Source organism: Ranitomeya variabilis, chromosome 2 (genome assembly GCF_051348905.1).
Source record: "Ranitomeya variabilis isolate aRanVar5 chromosome 2, aRanVar5.hap1, whole genome shotgun sequence".
Classification (NCBI taxonomy): Eukaryota; Metazoa; Chordata; class Amphibia; order Anura; family Dendrobatidae; genus Ranitomeya; species Ranitomeya variabilis.
The window spans coordinates 473320465-473337315 of NC_135233.1; the positions used below are offsets into that span (position 1 = coordinate 473320465).

General features: G+C 43.4%; 1 protein-coding gene across 3 annotated transcripts; it reads right to left on the reverse strand.

Annotated features, from left to right (window-relative positions):
* Positions 1-9137: 9137 nt before the first annotated feature.
* LOC143806828 (3-galactosyl-N-acetylglucosaminide 4-alpha-L-fucosyltransferase FUT3-like) lies at positions 9138-15071 on the reverse strand. 3 transcript variants are annotated; one of them, XM_077287773.1, is made up of 2 exons: positions 15053-15071; positions 9138-10424 (listed from the first exon to the last, which is right to left on the reverse strand). In XM_077287773.1, the coding sequence occupies exon 2, from the start codon at positions 10325-10327 to the stop codon at positions 9221-9223; it is 1107 nt and encodes a 368-aa protein (XP_077143888.1). In that variant the 5' UTR covers positions 10328-10424; positions 15053-15071; the 3' UTR covers positions 9138-9220. The 3 variants fall into 3 exon arrangements, with proteins under 3 accessions (XP_077143888.1, XP_077143886.1, XP_077143889.1); XM_077287771.1 differs by lacking the exon at positions 15053-15071 and adding an exon at positions 14543-14620; XM_077287774.1 differs by lacking the exon at positions 15053-15071 and adding an exon at positions 12209-12227.
* Between the last annotated feature and the right edge of the window lie 1780 nt (positions 15072-16851).

Sequence of the window (16851 nt, forward strand, 5' to 3'; positions counted from 1 at the left end):
CTGGAGGCAAGAGAGGTCTTTGTTTTCCTCTTCTAGGGGTAGTTAGCTCTCCGGCTGGCGCGAGACATCTAGCGACCAACGTAGGCATGTTCCCCGGCTACTTCTAGGGTTGGCGTTAGGAGTAGATATATGGTCAACCCAGTTACCACTGCTCTATGAGCTGGATTTTTGTACTTCGCAGACTTGCTGATATCTCTGAGACCCTCGCCATTGGGGTCATAACACAGGAGCTCTGTATATAGTATACAGTGTATAGTGTCAGTGTATAGGTAACATGCTGACTCACCAGTGACATCTCTGTTTTTCATCCAGCACAGATCACCTTCACTTACTCCATCCAGGGCTTGTCTCTGCAGGAAATAACACAGTTATCTCGAGCTCCGCTTGTAGAACACAATTAATTTTTCCCAACTTCTACATTACACCACATGAAGAAAAAAAGGAGACTTAGTATCACTCTACACAGTAACAGGACCGCCCCCCCCCCCCATTTAAAACAGTATACTCAAAAAATAAAATAAATACATCACTGCAGTAATAATATCCCTTAATTATCCCCTATGGTAATAATATTCACTATCCTGGCCCCCGTGTGTCTTATTCCTGGCGTCAGCCATATGTTCTCCCATCCTGCCCTAATGAGTATCCATTCTGCCCCATATGATCTCCCCATCCTGCCCCATCAGTCTCCATCGTATCCATCCTGCCCCATGATCCAATCCTGCCCCCGTGTCTTTCATTCTGCCCCGTGTCTCCAATCATGCCCCTTATCTCCATTCTGCCCCCAGTGTCTCCAGCATTCTGCCCTCAGTGTGTCCAGCATTGTGCCCCCAGTGCCTCCAGCATTCTGCCCCAGTGTGTCCAGCATTGCGCCCCCAGTGTGCCCAGCATTCTGCCCCAGTGTCCCCAGCATTGTGTCCAGCATTCTGCCCCCAGTGTCTCCAGCATTCTGCCCCAGTGTCTCCAGCATTGTGCCCCCAGTGTGTCCAGCAGTCTGCCTCCAGTGTGTCCAGCATTGTGCCCCGGGGCCCCCCGGATCGCTGCTCTCAATAATATTAAAAAAAAAAAGTTCTTACCTGGCCGCACCCCTGCGGCTAAGGCGAAGCTCCCTCCACTCAGCTGAAACGCGCACTCGCCGGTGACTGACAATGACGTCAGACGCCGGCAACGTGCGCGCTGCGGCTGACGTCAGCTGTCAGCCTCCGATTGGCTGGCGGCTGTTAACTATTGATGTGCGGGCACGGGCCCACACATCAATATCTTTGCTGCCGCAGTCCCGCTAAGGGCCTGGTTTAGCCTGCCGGTAGGGGCCCGGTGAGCAGATGAGATGGGGCCCGATGCAGGCCCCCTCTGCCCACCGGGCCCCATACGCCAGTCATGCCCTGATTGCGGCCCGGTATGAATCTATCAACTACATTCACTATTAACTGTAAAATGATGATTATTATGATTGTAATTAGGTATATGACTTTTCCAGCTTCAGAGAAATCACGGACACAACATAAAAATTTTTAATAGTTGGGTAAAAAAAAAAAAAAAAAAGGTGGCCTGTCGTTATAGACTATCCAGGACTTTCTGGATGGCTGGCAACCCTTCTAAGGCTGCCGTCACACTAGCAATATTTGGTCAGTATTTTACATCAGTATTTGTAAGCCAAAACCAGGAGTGGAACAATTAGAGGAAAAGTATAATAGAAACATATGCACAACTTCTGTATTTATCACCCACTCCTGGTTTTGGCTTACAAATACTGATGTAAAATACTGACCAAATACTGATAGTGTGACGGCAGCCTAACAAGATTGCATGATGACAAGTTACTGTATAAGTCAATCACTTCCACCATCTAGAGAAGTAGTAACTTGGGTGAATGATTATGTATGGGTCTCCACGCGAGAGTAAAGGTTGATTTATTCTGCACATTAATGATTGTTCCTAGAAACACTCTTTTGTAGATGGCTTCTTCACTTCCGGACATGCGCAATATGTCTCTGAAGCTGGAGGGCATGGGGGACCGGTCAGGTTCCAACTAAGTAAAGTTGTGCCAAGTTTATATACTACAGGGGTGTTGGTAATTTAATGCATAGGGAAAGTGGAAGGAGAGTCAGTGCTAGGTCTGAGCATTCCTCAAGCTACAATTTACAAGGTGTGTATTGCGGTATGTTCACTTGTCTATTAGGCCTCTTTCACACTAGCGTCGTGCACTGCACGTCGCTATGCGTCGTTCTGTAGAAAAAACGCATCCTGCAAAATTGCTTGCAGGATGCGTTTATTCTCCATAGACTTGAATTAGCGACGCAGTGCGACGCATTGCCACACGTCGCAACCGTCGTGCGACGACTGCGACAAAAAAAGTTACATGTAACGTTTTTTTGTGCGTCGTCAGCGTCTTTTCCGACCGCGCATGCGCGGCACTCCGCCCCCGCCTCCCCGCACATCACAATGGGGCAGCGGATGCGATGTAAAACTGCATCCGCTGCCCCCATTGTGCGGCGGTTTCACTGCTAGCGTCGGTGCGCCGCAACGTCACATAGCGACGTGCGGTGCACGACACTAGTGTGAAAGAAGCCTAAGATGAAAGTTTCTTTTCTCTGCAATGTTAAGTGTACGAATGACCAGAGTGGCATATTTCATTTCCGGTGTCTTTTCTACACTACACAAGGATGCTATAATTGCCTTAGGGGTTATGAACCTCATGACAGGGAAAAATTCCCATTAACAGGACATGGAACAATATAGGATACAAAGGCAGCCCATAATCTGCAACAAATGCAAGGATTTCCATATTTCTCCACCCTTACATAATTAGACTGGTGGCCATATTGTCTGAGCTATTGTGAAATAGTAGTTTAGAGATAGGCTTTGCAGCTAAAGGGCGCACTTAACTGCTCCTGTGAGAGAAGGTGAAGACTCCCAGTGTGATGTGCTGCAGGGTGTTCTATGTTAAGCAAAAATGGGGAGCCCAGACTGGATTCAATGGAATGGGCATAGATGCGAGTATGGTCATTCTTTCAATTAAATGACTTTATTCTGGATGTGTGTTTATTTACAATATAAACATGATTAGTAATGGATGTAACACATGTCTTATAGACACTGCTCTATTATTCAGCCATGGGCTTGATGTCATCTGACAGTACAAAGGTGACATCAACCCCACCGCTATGAACCCCACTTGCCTCCGTTACAGGGCAAGAGGAAAGAGCTGGGCAAAAGCGCTAGAATTGGCACATTTAATAGATGCACCTTTTCTGGGCGACTGCAGGCTGCTATTTTTAGGTTGGGGGGCAATATCCATGGCCCCTTAGCAGCCTACAAATACCAGCCCCCAGCTGTTGGCTTTACATTGGCTGGTTATTTAATTAAAAAAAAAAAGGGGGGGGGCTTAGCTGTTTTTTATTTAAATAATTGTAGAAAAAAAAATTGGAGTAGGGACCCTTCTATTCTTGATAGCTAGCCTTGATGAACTGACAGCTAAGGTTTGCAACCACAACTGTGAGCTTTGCACGGCTGGTTATGAAAAATACAGGGAAACCTAAGCAGATTATTTTTTTTAATAAATAATTTACAGTGAGGACGCCTGCTGATGAGTACTCCCATAAACCGCCACCTGTTCTCACTGTTATTAGCAGCAGCAGGCATAGGCTGATGGTACCAGTAGTCCCATCAGCTGACACCAGTGACCAGAGGTAAACTTTATACCTCCAGTCACAGCTGCACGCTCACGTTGTCATTTGACAACTTGCACACCACAGCTGTCTGACCGGCGATGATGATTTTACCACCAATCAAATGTGGTATTTTCCGCACTGTCATGCACATGATGGCATGGCAAACACTGGATGTCAAGTGAATGGGGTCCAGGTTCTGTTCTAGTACCTGAACTTTTTGCAACTGTTCAGCTGAACCCAAACATCCAGGTATCCACTCATCTCTACTAAGGGGCTATGGATATTGGCCTCCCCCAAGCCTTAAAATAGCATCCCGCAGCCACATCTATTAGATTCGCTAATTCTGGCGCTTTGATCGGCTCCTCCCACTTGTCCTGTGGCAAATGGTGTTCATATTTGTGCGATTGATGTCACCTTTGTATTGTCAGGTGACATCAAGCCCACAGGTTAGTAATGTAGAGGCTCCCTATCCATTATTAATCTTATAGTTGTATTGCAAATAAACACAGCAAGTATAAAGTCTTTTATTTGAAATAAAAATATACATTTCCATTTTTATTTAAAAACAAAAATCAGTTAGTTATTCTCACCAGTTATTCAACACCCATTCCATTAAAACCCTCATCTCCTGTAATAAAACAAAAATAAACAACCTCACCTATCTGACATTCTGTCCCATGTTGTAATCCATGTCTAGGGATTAACCAAGTTTATTTACTGGAGGCTGGTTCTTCAAGAACCCATGACAGCACATCTGAGAGAGGGATCTGCCCAGCAAGGACAGAAAACCTACTGAAATGAAGGAGGTACTTCTCCCCCACATAATTTGAGTTAGAGAATGAGAGGACCTCCAGGTTAATTTTTTCACATAACCAACACCACATCATAAAAAACACCCAAACTATAGTGCACACCCATATGGTGAGAAAGGAAGGGGGTTGGGGTGGTGGTGGTGGTATATGGGTGCGGTCATGGGTTCTAGAAATAACAAATACTGATAAGTAACCTTGGTGTTTAACCCTTCAGCCATGACTACACACCTGAGATATTTTTTGTAGAACTGAAACACCTTAGGGAAGGACCACCACTTGCAGCACCCATCTACTAAAGATAAAAAGTCTGCAGAGGAGGCCAGATTTATCTGTATTGCCCAAAGGTGGTAGATGTGAGGACCTGGGCAGAGGCCTTACAAATGTGATACTTCCGCTTTCCCTGCCCAGTAGGATGCCACAGCTCAGGTGGAGTGAGCCTTGATGCCTTCAGCAACCGGAGCACCACTCGCAGTGCAAGTCAAACTAATGGCCTCCCTGATCTATCTGGCAATGGTATCCTTGGATACTCCCAATCCATTTCTGCTACCCTGAAAGGCTACAAACAGGGATTGGGCTTCCTCCACTGACTGATGATAGATATATATTCTAACAGTGTCTTTCTGACATGTAATCTTTCCTCCCCTGGATTCCTAGGGTTGTTACAAAAGGAGGGCAAAATAATTTCTTGGCTCCTATTGAACGTAAGAGCTACCTTAGGAAGGCAAGCCAGGTCAGGTCTTCATATAACCCTATCCTCATATCTGTATAGGGAGGGCAAATGGACAGGGCCTGTATGTCGTGCATCCTGCAGGGCGATGTTAGAGCCACTAATAATTGTTTTAAGTGCAAGGAACTTGGATGATAATTCCTGTAGAGTCTCAAACGAGTTCTTCATAAGTGCCTTTAGTAACAGATTAGAATTCTTGGGATTGTGACCGGCCTGAACCTACCACAGGATTTTATGAATCATGACACCCATTTGTCGCAAGATTACAGTTCTATAATGTGCACAAGACCTGCATTTTGAGGGTACTAGTTGCTAATCCTAGGTCCAACCCTGCCTGCAGGAACTTTAGAATGGATCCTACTGTAGACTTATTCCCTAGAGCAGACCTGGGCAAAGTGCGGACCGCGGCCCACATCCGACCCTCTGGCTGTCTCAGTCCGGCCCGCAGACCGAGAGCTGTGGGGCTGAGAACTTAAGGTCCCCACCGTGCCTGCTCGCTGTCTCCCGCAGTCAGCATTGGTGGAGGAGGGGCCTCCGGCCATTTCCTCCACCAATCAGCATGTGAAACAGCTGACACAATGACGTCATGTCATCGCATCAGCTGTGTACCACTGGAGAGTCAGCACATCGGAGACAACAGAAGCAGGGCACCTGCCAACGGGCCGAGGTGAGTATGTGGTGTTTTTTTTTCCCCATGTATGTGAACATGGGGAGGCTGTATGGGGCCTCATGCTGTATATAAGGGCCTGTGGTGGGGGGGTTCAAAGATATATAGGGGGTGTCAGCATACCCAACTATGCTCAATATTAAGTGATACAATTAATATTGAGTAGAATTAGTTTAAAGCTATGAGCTTGGCCCTCCACAACAGTCATGGTCTCATGTGGCCCCTCGGGAAAATGAATTGCCCTCCCCTGCCCTAGAGGTTGCCTTGAAAATTCTAGAAGTTTCTTCCATGTCCTGCCGTCAGTCCTTGCTCTTGCTTTATAACTTTTTAAACAGGATAGAGACTAACCCTGGTGAGAAACCTTCCTGACTCCATATTGCAATCTCAAATTCCACACTGCTAGATGAAAGCCCTTCACTTGAGAGTGATATATTTGACCATGAGTGAGAAGGTCTGGGATCTCCGGCAGGATCAATGATCTGACACCGACCTTAAGAGGGAAAGCCATGGTCTTATTGGCCAGAATGGAGCAATCAGAATTTGACTGTTAAAGAAAGTTTCACTTTTCCTCTGGCAATTCCCAGCACAAGGGTTCCCATCAAAGATAGGAAACCAACTGATGCAGGGGAGAGGTATCACCTTTTCATTTCAGTAGGTTTCCCGTCCTTGCTGGCAGATCCCTCTATCAAGTGTGCTGTCATGACTGAAGAGGAACAAAGCAAGCACAGCATCAGTGAGCAGTGGTGACTTCACATCAATTTTACCGCTGGTCACTGAAGCCACGTTGCCAACTGGGCTGAACTGCGATGACATCAGCACCATGATAAAGTCACCGAGTTCACCACAGTTCAGCTTTGTGAGTTCATAGCAGATCACCATTTTATTTTTCCAGTAAAACACACACACACTCTCCTCCCGTGTCAGCAACTTTTCAGTGCTGGCTTTGCTGTACCTGCCTTTAGACATATACGTAATGAACAAGAAGTCAGAGCTGTGGCTGGGTGCCCACTTCCTGTTGATTGCTTGTACGGCCAGAGATAGACGTCGATGCCAGCACTGATTTGGCGCCGAGCTCACGTGACATAAAAACCTCATGTGAGCCCCAGGAATGCAAGTGCCGATACAGAATGAGGGTCCTGGGGGCAAGCATTCAGATTGAGAAGGAAGTTTCTCTCCTAGTGGACATACTCTTTAAGGCCACGCGTACACATCAATCATTTAGATATCTCTGCCACTTAACTGCCCCATTCATAGGAATGCTCAACCAAATACGCATGTGTTATTTTTCTTTGTTTATGAAAGACGTGTCATCTGACTTCTGGTGGTGCATAATCTCAGATAAAAGGAACAGCTGTTAACAAGCCGATAGATATCGGGGAAGAGCAGGATCTGACCCGTTTGCCATCATTATACTGTCTGCTAATCCCACCAATATCAGTGGGTTCCATTTACGTTATTCTAATGTATATGGGGACCTTTAGTGTCTTGAACCTGTGGTACATTTGCTGTTGAAAAACTGCAAGTCATACACTGAACTGGCACATAATTTTATCAGGTAAGTAATTACCAGTAGTCTCGTTTTTTGCAATTCCTGCTGTGTCTTTCTTAAAGGGATTTTCTGAAAATAGAATCTGCTACATTTCCAGAAACTGAATAGTACTACTCTTAGGGCTCATTTCCACATGCGAGACACACGTCCGTATCTCGCATGTGGAAACCAAGCTCTGGCGCCGGCACTTTGGAGCGGAGCTGTGCAGCTCCATGTGTTCCTATGCGGCCGCACGCTCCGCTCCTGAGTGCCGGCTCCACAGCTTGGTTTCCACATGCGAGATACGGACGTGTGCATGTGGAAATGAGCCCTTACTCAGACCCTCCATCTGCTCTTCTAGCTAAACCCATTTATAAAAGAATTGAGAGGAGCTGGAAAACTAGAGACCGTGCAAGATCAGTGGATCCATTACTGGAAAATAAAACAGCCTTTTTTAACTAATCATAGAAAACGCCCACTAGAAATCCCCACAGATCAGCAGTGCAGTATATGCAAAATATCACTTTTATATTTCAACCATACTGGATCTAGAAGGATAGCCCAAAATTTGGGAAGCTGTATATTCTGACTCCAAGACACAGTTGAATAATGTGGTGGCGTAAAGAATAGTCAGCCCCCTACTCCACCTGAGGAGAGACTGAAGGACATTCAACGACCTTGAGGTCGTCTAAGGGGTACTTCCGTCTGTTTGTCTGTAACAGAAATCCCGGGTTGCTGATTGGTCGCGATCAATTCGCGACAGGCACAGTCTGGCTGCGAATTGGCCCCTCCCTACTTCCGTTCGGTCAGTACCCCCTCCATACTCCCCTCCAGTTAGCGCCCACATAGCATTTTAGGACTGCGTTACACACGGCATAATGCAGTCCGTTAACGCTGCCATTAACTGTAAGTGTGCCCAACTTTTTACTATTGCTGCTGCCTATGCAGCATCAATAGTGAAAACCTACAAATGTTAAAAATAATAATGAAAAAGAAAAATGATAGTCACCTTCCACGCCAGCCTTTCCCGATCCTCGCGACGCTCCGGTCCCAAGAATGCTTTGCGGCAATGACGTAGCGGTCTCGCGAGACCGCTACATCATCACGTGTTATTGCTGCAAGGCATTACTGGGAATGGAGTGTCGCGACGAGCATCGGTAAAGGCCTGGCTCTGGGTGCGCAGGAAGGGATAATATTTTTAATTTTATTTATTTATTTTTTTTAAACAAGGATATGGTGCCCACATTGCTATATACTACGTGGGCTGTGTTATATAGTATGTCGCTGTGCTACATACTACGTGGGCTGTGCTACATACTACATACATATTCTAGAATCTATACATATTCTACCATCTAGTCTGACATAATACAGGCAAGAGGGATCACAAACTGTGGGTGCATGATGTACTGTGTAACCTATGAAAGTGGCACTATACTATGTGGAAACACCAATGGGTTTCACTGTAATAATAATAATTTTTATTTATATAGCGCCAACATATTCCTCAGCGCTTTACAACTTATAGAGGGGACTTGTACAGACAATATAGGATCACTAGGATCAACATTCCCATTTTGACACATTTGATGGACTGGACAAGTTTAAAGAGGGGCTTAGGGACACATTTTAGCAGTAACTCTCCCACATCTTTCAAAGTTGGGAGGTATGACTAAAAGCATCTTTAAAAAAAAAAAAAAAAAAAAAAAAAAAATTCACGACCAACTTAGAGTAAAAGAAAATATGTTTATTTATTAATTCTATAAACACAAACAAGGAGCATTCAGGCAAATTCTTCAGCTGTAGCCCTCAGATTTATGTGAACCATGTAGCAATACTTGGTATTGTCCTATACCCTGGGGCTTCCTTCAGCACTTTACACACTTTACAGTATGCGGCTTCAAAAATATCTCTCACTCTTACAAGCTGAAAACTAGATCTCCAATTAAAATACTGCTGGTATTTTTGATCATCCTTGGCCAGTGATAAGAGGTAGTGGGCAAGTTCTTTAGCACTAGAAAAGTCGTCTACATGTATGAAGGAGTCTGGTGGGATGAAACGTTCATAGTTTTTACGTGGAGGACCCATTACAACAGGAACAGTTCCTATGAAGAATGAATTGGCCCAGAGTTTTTCCGTTATATAGTCTTCATGAATTGAATTCTCAAAAGCAAGGTAAAACTTATATTTGGCCAGATTAAGAAACTGCAGATGCCTAGGAAGAGGTAAATGATGTTTTCCATAGATATCTATTTGAATATGTTGTTTCAGCTCCAAATAATATGCATGTCTTTTGTGTTTCAAGTTCCAGTTACTTATTATCCAAGCAACCAACCCAATTTTCTTAGGAATTGTAAAACTCTGTTCTTCATCAAGCTTTCCTAGCCTCCCATACGGAATGAAGATGTCAGAATCCAGCCTGTAGGACATGGTCAAATTCATGATATTGTCCATCATCGATATGTTTCTAATATTCGATGGAGACTCCAAGCTAAACCAGACCCAATACTGATGGGGAGGCCTTGGCACCTGTGGTAACAAAGATTTGGACCTAGATACATCTCTGTGGTGAAAAACAACAGCATTAGCCAGATAATACAGAGAGCGGTCTGCTGTAAACAAGCAGCCAGATGAATCAATTGATGCTGGGCAATCATTAAGAGCAAAAGTGTGCCCTGAAGGCCATGTCCAAAGTAGAATAATCTGTGACGCCAGATTTGTTGACCTCTGTTCTGGCAATGTTCTTGAGTTGACTTTTAATGAAGACCTTGAACAATTTGGCACAATTCCCTGCTTTGCAGAATAAGTTTTGCTTGCAGGTAGTCTCATGCCAAAGTAAAGTGTAAGTAATAGAAATAGAAGAAAACTGTGCAAGATGAGAATAATTGCACATGTTTTTGATATAGGTCTTCGAAAAGCCATTTAAAAAAAAAAAAAAAAAAATGTGTTTCAGAAAAGTAGCAAATGCAACTTGATGTTTAAAAACAAGTCTTTCTTCGTTTTTGAGCCTGGAATTGTTCTATAAAAGAAGAAAAATTATATTACAGTTTAGCAATTATCTTGTGCATGGACAACTAATAATTTAAGCATTGCCATGGTTTCTAGTAATAGATGTTTGCAAAATGCCATTTGCTGCATTTTAAAATGTATTTATTAGATTACGAAGTTAGATACACTGTGGACCTTTAGTAAATTTCATGTATAAAGTTTAAGTGGATGGCACTCACCAGATGAAAATCAGAGGCTTTACCATGTTCATAACATGCAATAAAATTTGGTAGATGCAGACAGCATAACAGAAAACATCCATTTCGCCCAGTTCTGCGCTGCTTCTAGCATTCTATGAGGCCAGAAGAAGCGTAGAGCTGCATGAAAGGCCATTACGCTGTCTGCACCTCTCCCAATTGTACAGCACTTAAGGTAATGAAGTCTCTGATATTACCTGGTGAGTGCCATACCATATTTTCTACACCTGTACTTTATACAAACCTTCATAGTTGGGGATTTGAGCACCATCTTGATGATGATATACATTTTATAACTTATTTAGCAGTCGAGCTTGTGCACCATCACATTGTAGTGCCAACCTGGTTTCTTTTAATTACATAAGACCAGAAATACATGCAGACAAATTTCGCCAAGCCCATCTCCATATATCAGAGCCAGGTCAATAGTGACTTTAACCAAATATAGTGTAAGGCCACTTTCAGTATTTTACATCAGTATTTGTAGGCCAAAGCCAGGCATGAGTGAAAGATACAGAAGTGGTGACGTGTTTCTATTATACTTTTCCTCTGATTGTTCCACTACCGATTTTGGCTTATACTGAAACGTGTGATCATGGCCTACAGGTAATTATACAACACTTGACTTACTGGTCTTCCCATTTAGGATTCATCACGTGTAACTAAAGGCAGTTTTACATTTTTTTGCTCTATCCTAGTACTCGGTGGTAGTAAATTTTCATGTTCCTGGATTACCGAAGAATCATTAGAGAAGAGCAAGATGTCTAAAAACTCAGACGAGGATCGTGGTGCTTGGACTATCTAGGCGGCTCTCCCGAACTGAGTGTGACAACATTGTATTGCTATGCAGCCGTTAGTCTCAGTTGGGAGAGTGGACAGCCAGTCCGAACATTTCATTGCAATCCCAGGCTGAGTTAGGGTATGTGTCCACATTCAGGATGGCTGGCGCTTTGGACGGAGCAGAAAACTCGCTCCGTCCAAAGCGCCGCCCCCTTCTGTAGAGGCGATTATGCCGGATGTGTTCATTGCACACATCCGGAATCATCGCACGCCACACATAGGGCCCTGTGTTTTAACTTACGGTGGCGCAGCGTCGCTGCAAGGTAAACAGACAAGGCGCGTTCTAAAAAGACGAGCCGCATGTCCGGAATCGCAGGGCCGCCGGATGCTCTGGCCTCAGCTTGTCCAAAATTGAGACTTTGTGCAGTAAATTGGATGGTCTCCAGTGCTGCCTATGAGACCAATGTAGACTACACTTCAGGCTCCTTGCTCTCCCCATAGCACGGAATAATTACTCCTGTAACTGCTCCATGATCTGCGCATGGCCAACTGGGCATAGCCGGCAGGAGGAGACATGGCGCTGTGCATAGTTTATGATCAGTCAATACATTTTTATTCATGCCTACCACTGTAAATGTTTCTAATCCTACGACCTTCAACTGTCTGCGTTTCAGATCTATTCTGCCTCTCTGATCTTATGGCAAAAAAAATAAATAAAAACCACACTCCAAGTCTTTGTTGCCCATATCTACCAATCACAGCATAGCTTTTATTTTACCAGAATTGTTCAAAAGATGAAAGCTGTGATGCATCCAGGAGAAACCAGAAAGGCAAGAGTCTGACATGAAGGTCTTCAGGGAGCAATGTCCAGACCAGTGAGAACCTTTGGAAATTGCATTTATTAGTTCATTTGTTCCAGTATTTAACAAAAAAAAAAAAAAAAAACACCACATGTATTCCTAATATAGTGTAAAACCACCACCTTTGCTGGTCCATCAACCTGCTTATAGGCCTCCATAACAAAAGTATTTTTTTTTATAGAAGTCTCACATGCCAGATGCGAATAGCACTCACGGACCAATCCGATGTAATTTTATGGTCTGGTCCGCCTCTATCGGCAAAACCACCATCCTCCTGCCTGGATTGATGTGGATGACATGCGTTGCACCATCCTCAGGTGCCTACACTGTTGAAGCACAGCCACAATTTACTCTGACCCACTTACGGGGCAGGAGAAAAAAAAAAAAAAAAACCACACACACACACACACACACACACACACACACACACACGTGTCAAAAGACTAATTAGGAACATAGGAAAAGCAAACTTTATAAAGACATGTGTTTGTGTGTTAATCACTGGTTAGGCAGGGTATTTAACAAATACACTAAAGGCCCCGTCTCACATAGCGAGATCGCTGCTGAGTCACTAGTTTTGTGACGCAACAGCGACCTCAGTAGCGATCTCGCTATGTGTGACACGTACCAGCGACCAGGCCCCTGCTGTGAGATCGCTGGTCGTGTCGGAATGGCCTGGACCTTTTTTTGGTCGTTGAGGTCCCGCTGACATCGCTGAATCGGTGTGTGTGACACCGATCCAGCGATGTCTTCACTGGTAACCAGGGTAAACATCGGGTTACTAAGCGCAGGGCCGCGCTTAGTAACCCGATGTTTACCCTGGTTACCAGCGTAAATGTAAAAAAAAAACAAACAGTACATACTCACCATCTGATGTCCGTCAGGTCCCTTGCCGTCCGCTTCCTGCTCTGACTGAGTGCCGCTGTACAGTGAGAGCAGAGTGCAGCGGTGACGTCACCGCTGTGATCTGCTCTCACTTTCCGGCCGGCAGACAGTCAGAGCAGGAAGCAGACGGCAAGGGACCTGACGGACACCGAAAGGCGAGTATGTACTGTTTGTTTTTTTTTGGTAACCAGGGTAAACATCGGGTTACCCTGCGCTTAGTAACCCGATGTTTACCCTGGTTACCCGGGTGCTGCAGGGGGACTTCGGCATCGTTGAAGACAGTTTCAACGATGCCGAAGTCGTTCCCCTGATCGTTGGTCGCTGGAGAGAGCTGTCTGTGTGACAGCTCCCCAGCGACCACACAACAACTTACCAACGATCACGGCCAGGTCGTATCGCTGGTCGTGATCGTTGGTAAATCGCTATGTGAGACGGGGCCTTAAGGCACTTTTATGATCTACAGGGATACATGGATACATGGATACATGGATACATACAATAGAGTAGTTAGTTAAAGATGGTGGCTTTAACTAAAAGGGATAGTGTCACCAGATTCTCAATTTAAACTACACAAATGAACACTAGCCTTAAAGACAGGTTTTTTTGTCTTGCAAATACTGAACATGTGAACGTGGCCTAAGGAAGGCAAATTTTAAATGGCTAAAAAAAAAACAAAAAACGACTAATTTCAATAAACTGGAGCAATTTTTTTTTCTTCTCTTTAATATATTGTGCACAGGTTGTTTAGTAGTATCAAAACCAAAGTGCCTTATTTAAAAGCATGACATCAAAAAGCAGATTATATAAAAAAAACACCCCACACATACGCCATTTGGTATTAAACGCTGACCAGAGATAGGGAGGAGAAAAAGTAAAAAAAAATAAGTTTTTGTAGTGTGTTCCCCCCACCCCCGACAAAACACACACCAAAAGTTTTTCACATGGGAAAATACGACAACGCACTGTGTGCACCAGAGTCTTATTTGCTCTATAAAATGAGTGAGTGAATTTGAAGAGGTTTGACATGTAGCTTTGGGAAAAGAATTAGCTCTTAAATCATCCACATTTAAAAAAAAGCCCTCCAGGAGAATACACACTGAGCTGCATAAGCCAAAGACAGGAGTGGAACAGACACAGAAAGTTCAGTGGAAACATTTGAACCTGCCCCATATATTTAAGTCAGTTGTTTCTGCATCATATTAATGGATTAAGGTATATACAAATCAAAGAAAGACCTGCCAGCCAGGTGAGAACATACTGTACAGTCTGGGCAATACACATGGGAAGGGTCCCAAATGGACTATTGGTGAGCAGATACAGGACAGCTCCCAGAAAACACATTTCCACAGCCTCTGCCATTTACTCACACTTCCAACTCTGCTCACAGCTTGTTGTGTCCTAAGCACTTACAGCTTCTTTACATATATGAACTGTGAGCTAATTAACCCTTTAATGGCTAGACCAACCCACTTGAAACCCCTTTAAATTTGTAAATTGCAAAGTTGCAGTTTCCAGCCGACCAAATTCTTCAGTGCCTCTCCCAAATGCAATTGTATATATATATATATATATATATATATATATACACACTGTACTAATATATTATAGATTTATATTTCCATGTCTATTTTAATTTTTACAATTTATTGAAAAAAAAATGCAATCAAAATTTAGCTGGCACAGGCAAATTGCAAAGTTGAGGTCACTTGACCACCAAATTGTTGATAGTGTGTACACTGCATACTGTCATGATTCTGCAGTTGCTGCAGACTTTTCTGGTCTGCCTGGAAAGTGTCTACAGTGACCAAACCAAAAATGGGAAAATCAAGCATGTGTGATTGTAGCAAGAAACAGGGTGAATAATAACAAACACTTACAGAGTTTAGTTCATTTGAGTTGATTTTTTAAGAAGTTCAAGCAGAAATCACTTCAGGAAACGCTCCTGTATTTTGGTGTAGCTTTTCTTCTTTTTTTAAAAAAAATAATATAGATTGCTAAAGCTCATTTCAAGAGGTATAGAAGAAATATTTTCTTAGGTTATGCGTACACGGTGTCAGGCAGATTCCGTCTAATATCCGCATTAAAAAAGGGTTAAAAAAAATCAAAATGAATGAATAAATGCACTGCAATGTCAACATGACTTGTGCATGTTTTCTAATTTTTGCAACTTATTTTACCCGCTTCGAAAGCCATGCATCAGCTCAGGGCTCTTTCACACGTCAGTGTGTCCGGTATGTGTGGTGGCAGTTTTCACACGTACCGGAGCCACTGACACACGTAGACCTATTCAAGTGAATGGGTCTGTGCACATGTCAGTGTGTTTCCATGGACCGTGTGTGTGTCTGTAGGCAAACTACACTGACATGTCCATTTTTTAACAGCAGCATGGGCGGCAAAATGTCCAACACACTGAAAACACATGGGTGACATCGGTGTGTCCTCCGTGTGACATGTACCAGTGCCTCGGAAGCAGCGGTACAGTTCGCGCTATTCCCTGGCACCTGGTGCTGAAGACGGCTCTCATTGCTCTCCCCTGCTCTGCTGCCAAACAGCGCAGGCAGGGGAAAATGTTGAGAGTTGTATTCAAGTAATAGCAGCGAGAGCAGGTGGCTGATGGAACTACTACTCTCATCAGCCTACACCTGCTGCAGCTAATAACGTAGTTTTAAAAAAAAAAATATTTATTTAACCCCTTCACCCCTGGAGCTTTTTTCGGTTTTGCCTTTCATTTTTCACACCCCTCCTTCCCATGGCTATGTAAGGGCTTATTTTTTGTGGGACAAGTTGTACTTTTGAACGACACCATTGGTTTTACCATGTCGTGTACTAGAAAACGGGAAAAAAATTCCAATTGCAGTGAAATTGCAAAAAAAAAGTGCAATCCCACAGTTGTTTTTTGTTTGGCTTTTTTTGCTAGGTTCACTAAATGCTAAAACTGAAAAGTGCAATTCCACAGTTTTTTTTTTACCATATTCACTAAATGCCAAAAGTGACCTACCATTATGATTCTCCAGGTCATTACAAGTTGATAGACACCAAACATGTCTAGGTTCTTTTTTATCTCAGTGGTGAAAAAAAATTCCAAACTTTGCTAAAAAAAAAAATTGCGCAATTTTCCGATACCCATAGCGTCTCCATTTTTGTGATCTGGAGTCAGGTGAGGGCTTATTTTTTGTGTGCTGAGCTGACATTTTTAATTATACCATTTGGGTGCGGATAAGATCTTTTGATCGCCCGTTATTGCATTTTAATGCAAAGTCGGGGCGACCAAAAAAACGTAATTTTGTCATTTTGACTTTTTTCTCGCTACGCCGTTTAGCAATCAGGTTAATACTTTTTTTTATTGATAGATTGGGCAATTCTGAACGCAGTGATACCAAATATGTGTATGTTTGATTTTATTTTTATTGTTTTATTTTGAATGGGGCGAAAGGGGGGTGATTTGAACTTTTATATTTTTTTATTTTTTTTATATTTTAAAAAACATTTTTTTTTTACTTTTGCCATGCTTTAATAGTCTATATAGGAGACTAGAAGCTAGCACAACTCGATTGGAACTGCTACATAGAGACAATGTTCAGCACTGCTGGCACTGGCAGCTGACGTTTCCCTGAAAAGATGTGAAATCAAAAAAAGCCAGAACAAGGGTGTATCAAATGTGGTACCCCTAGAAGTC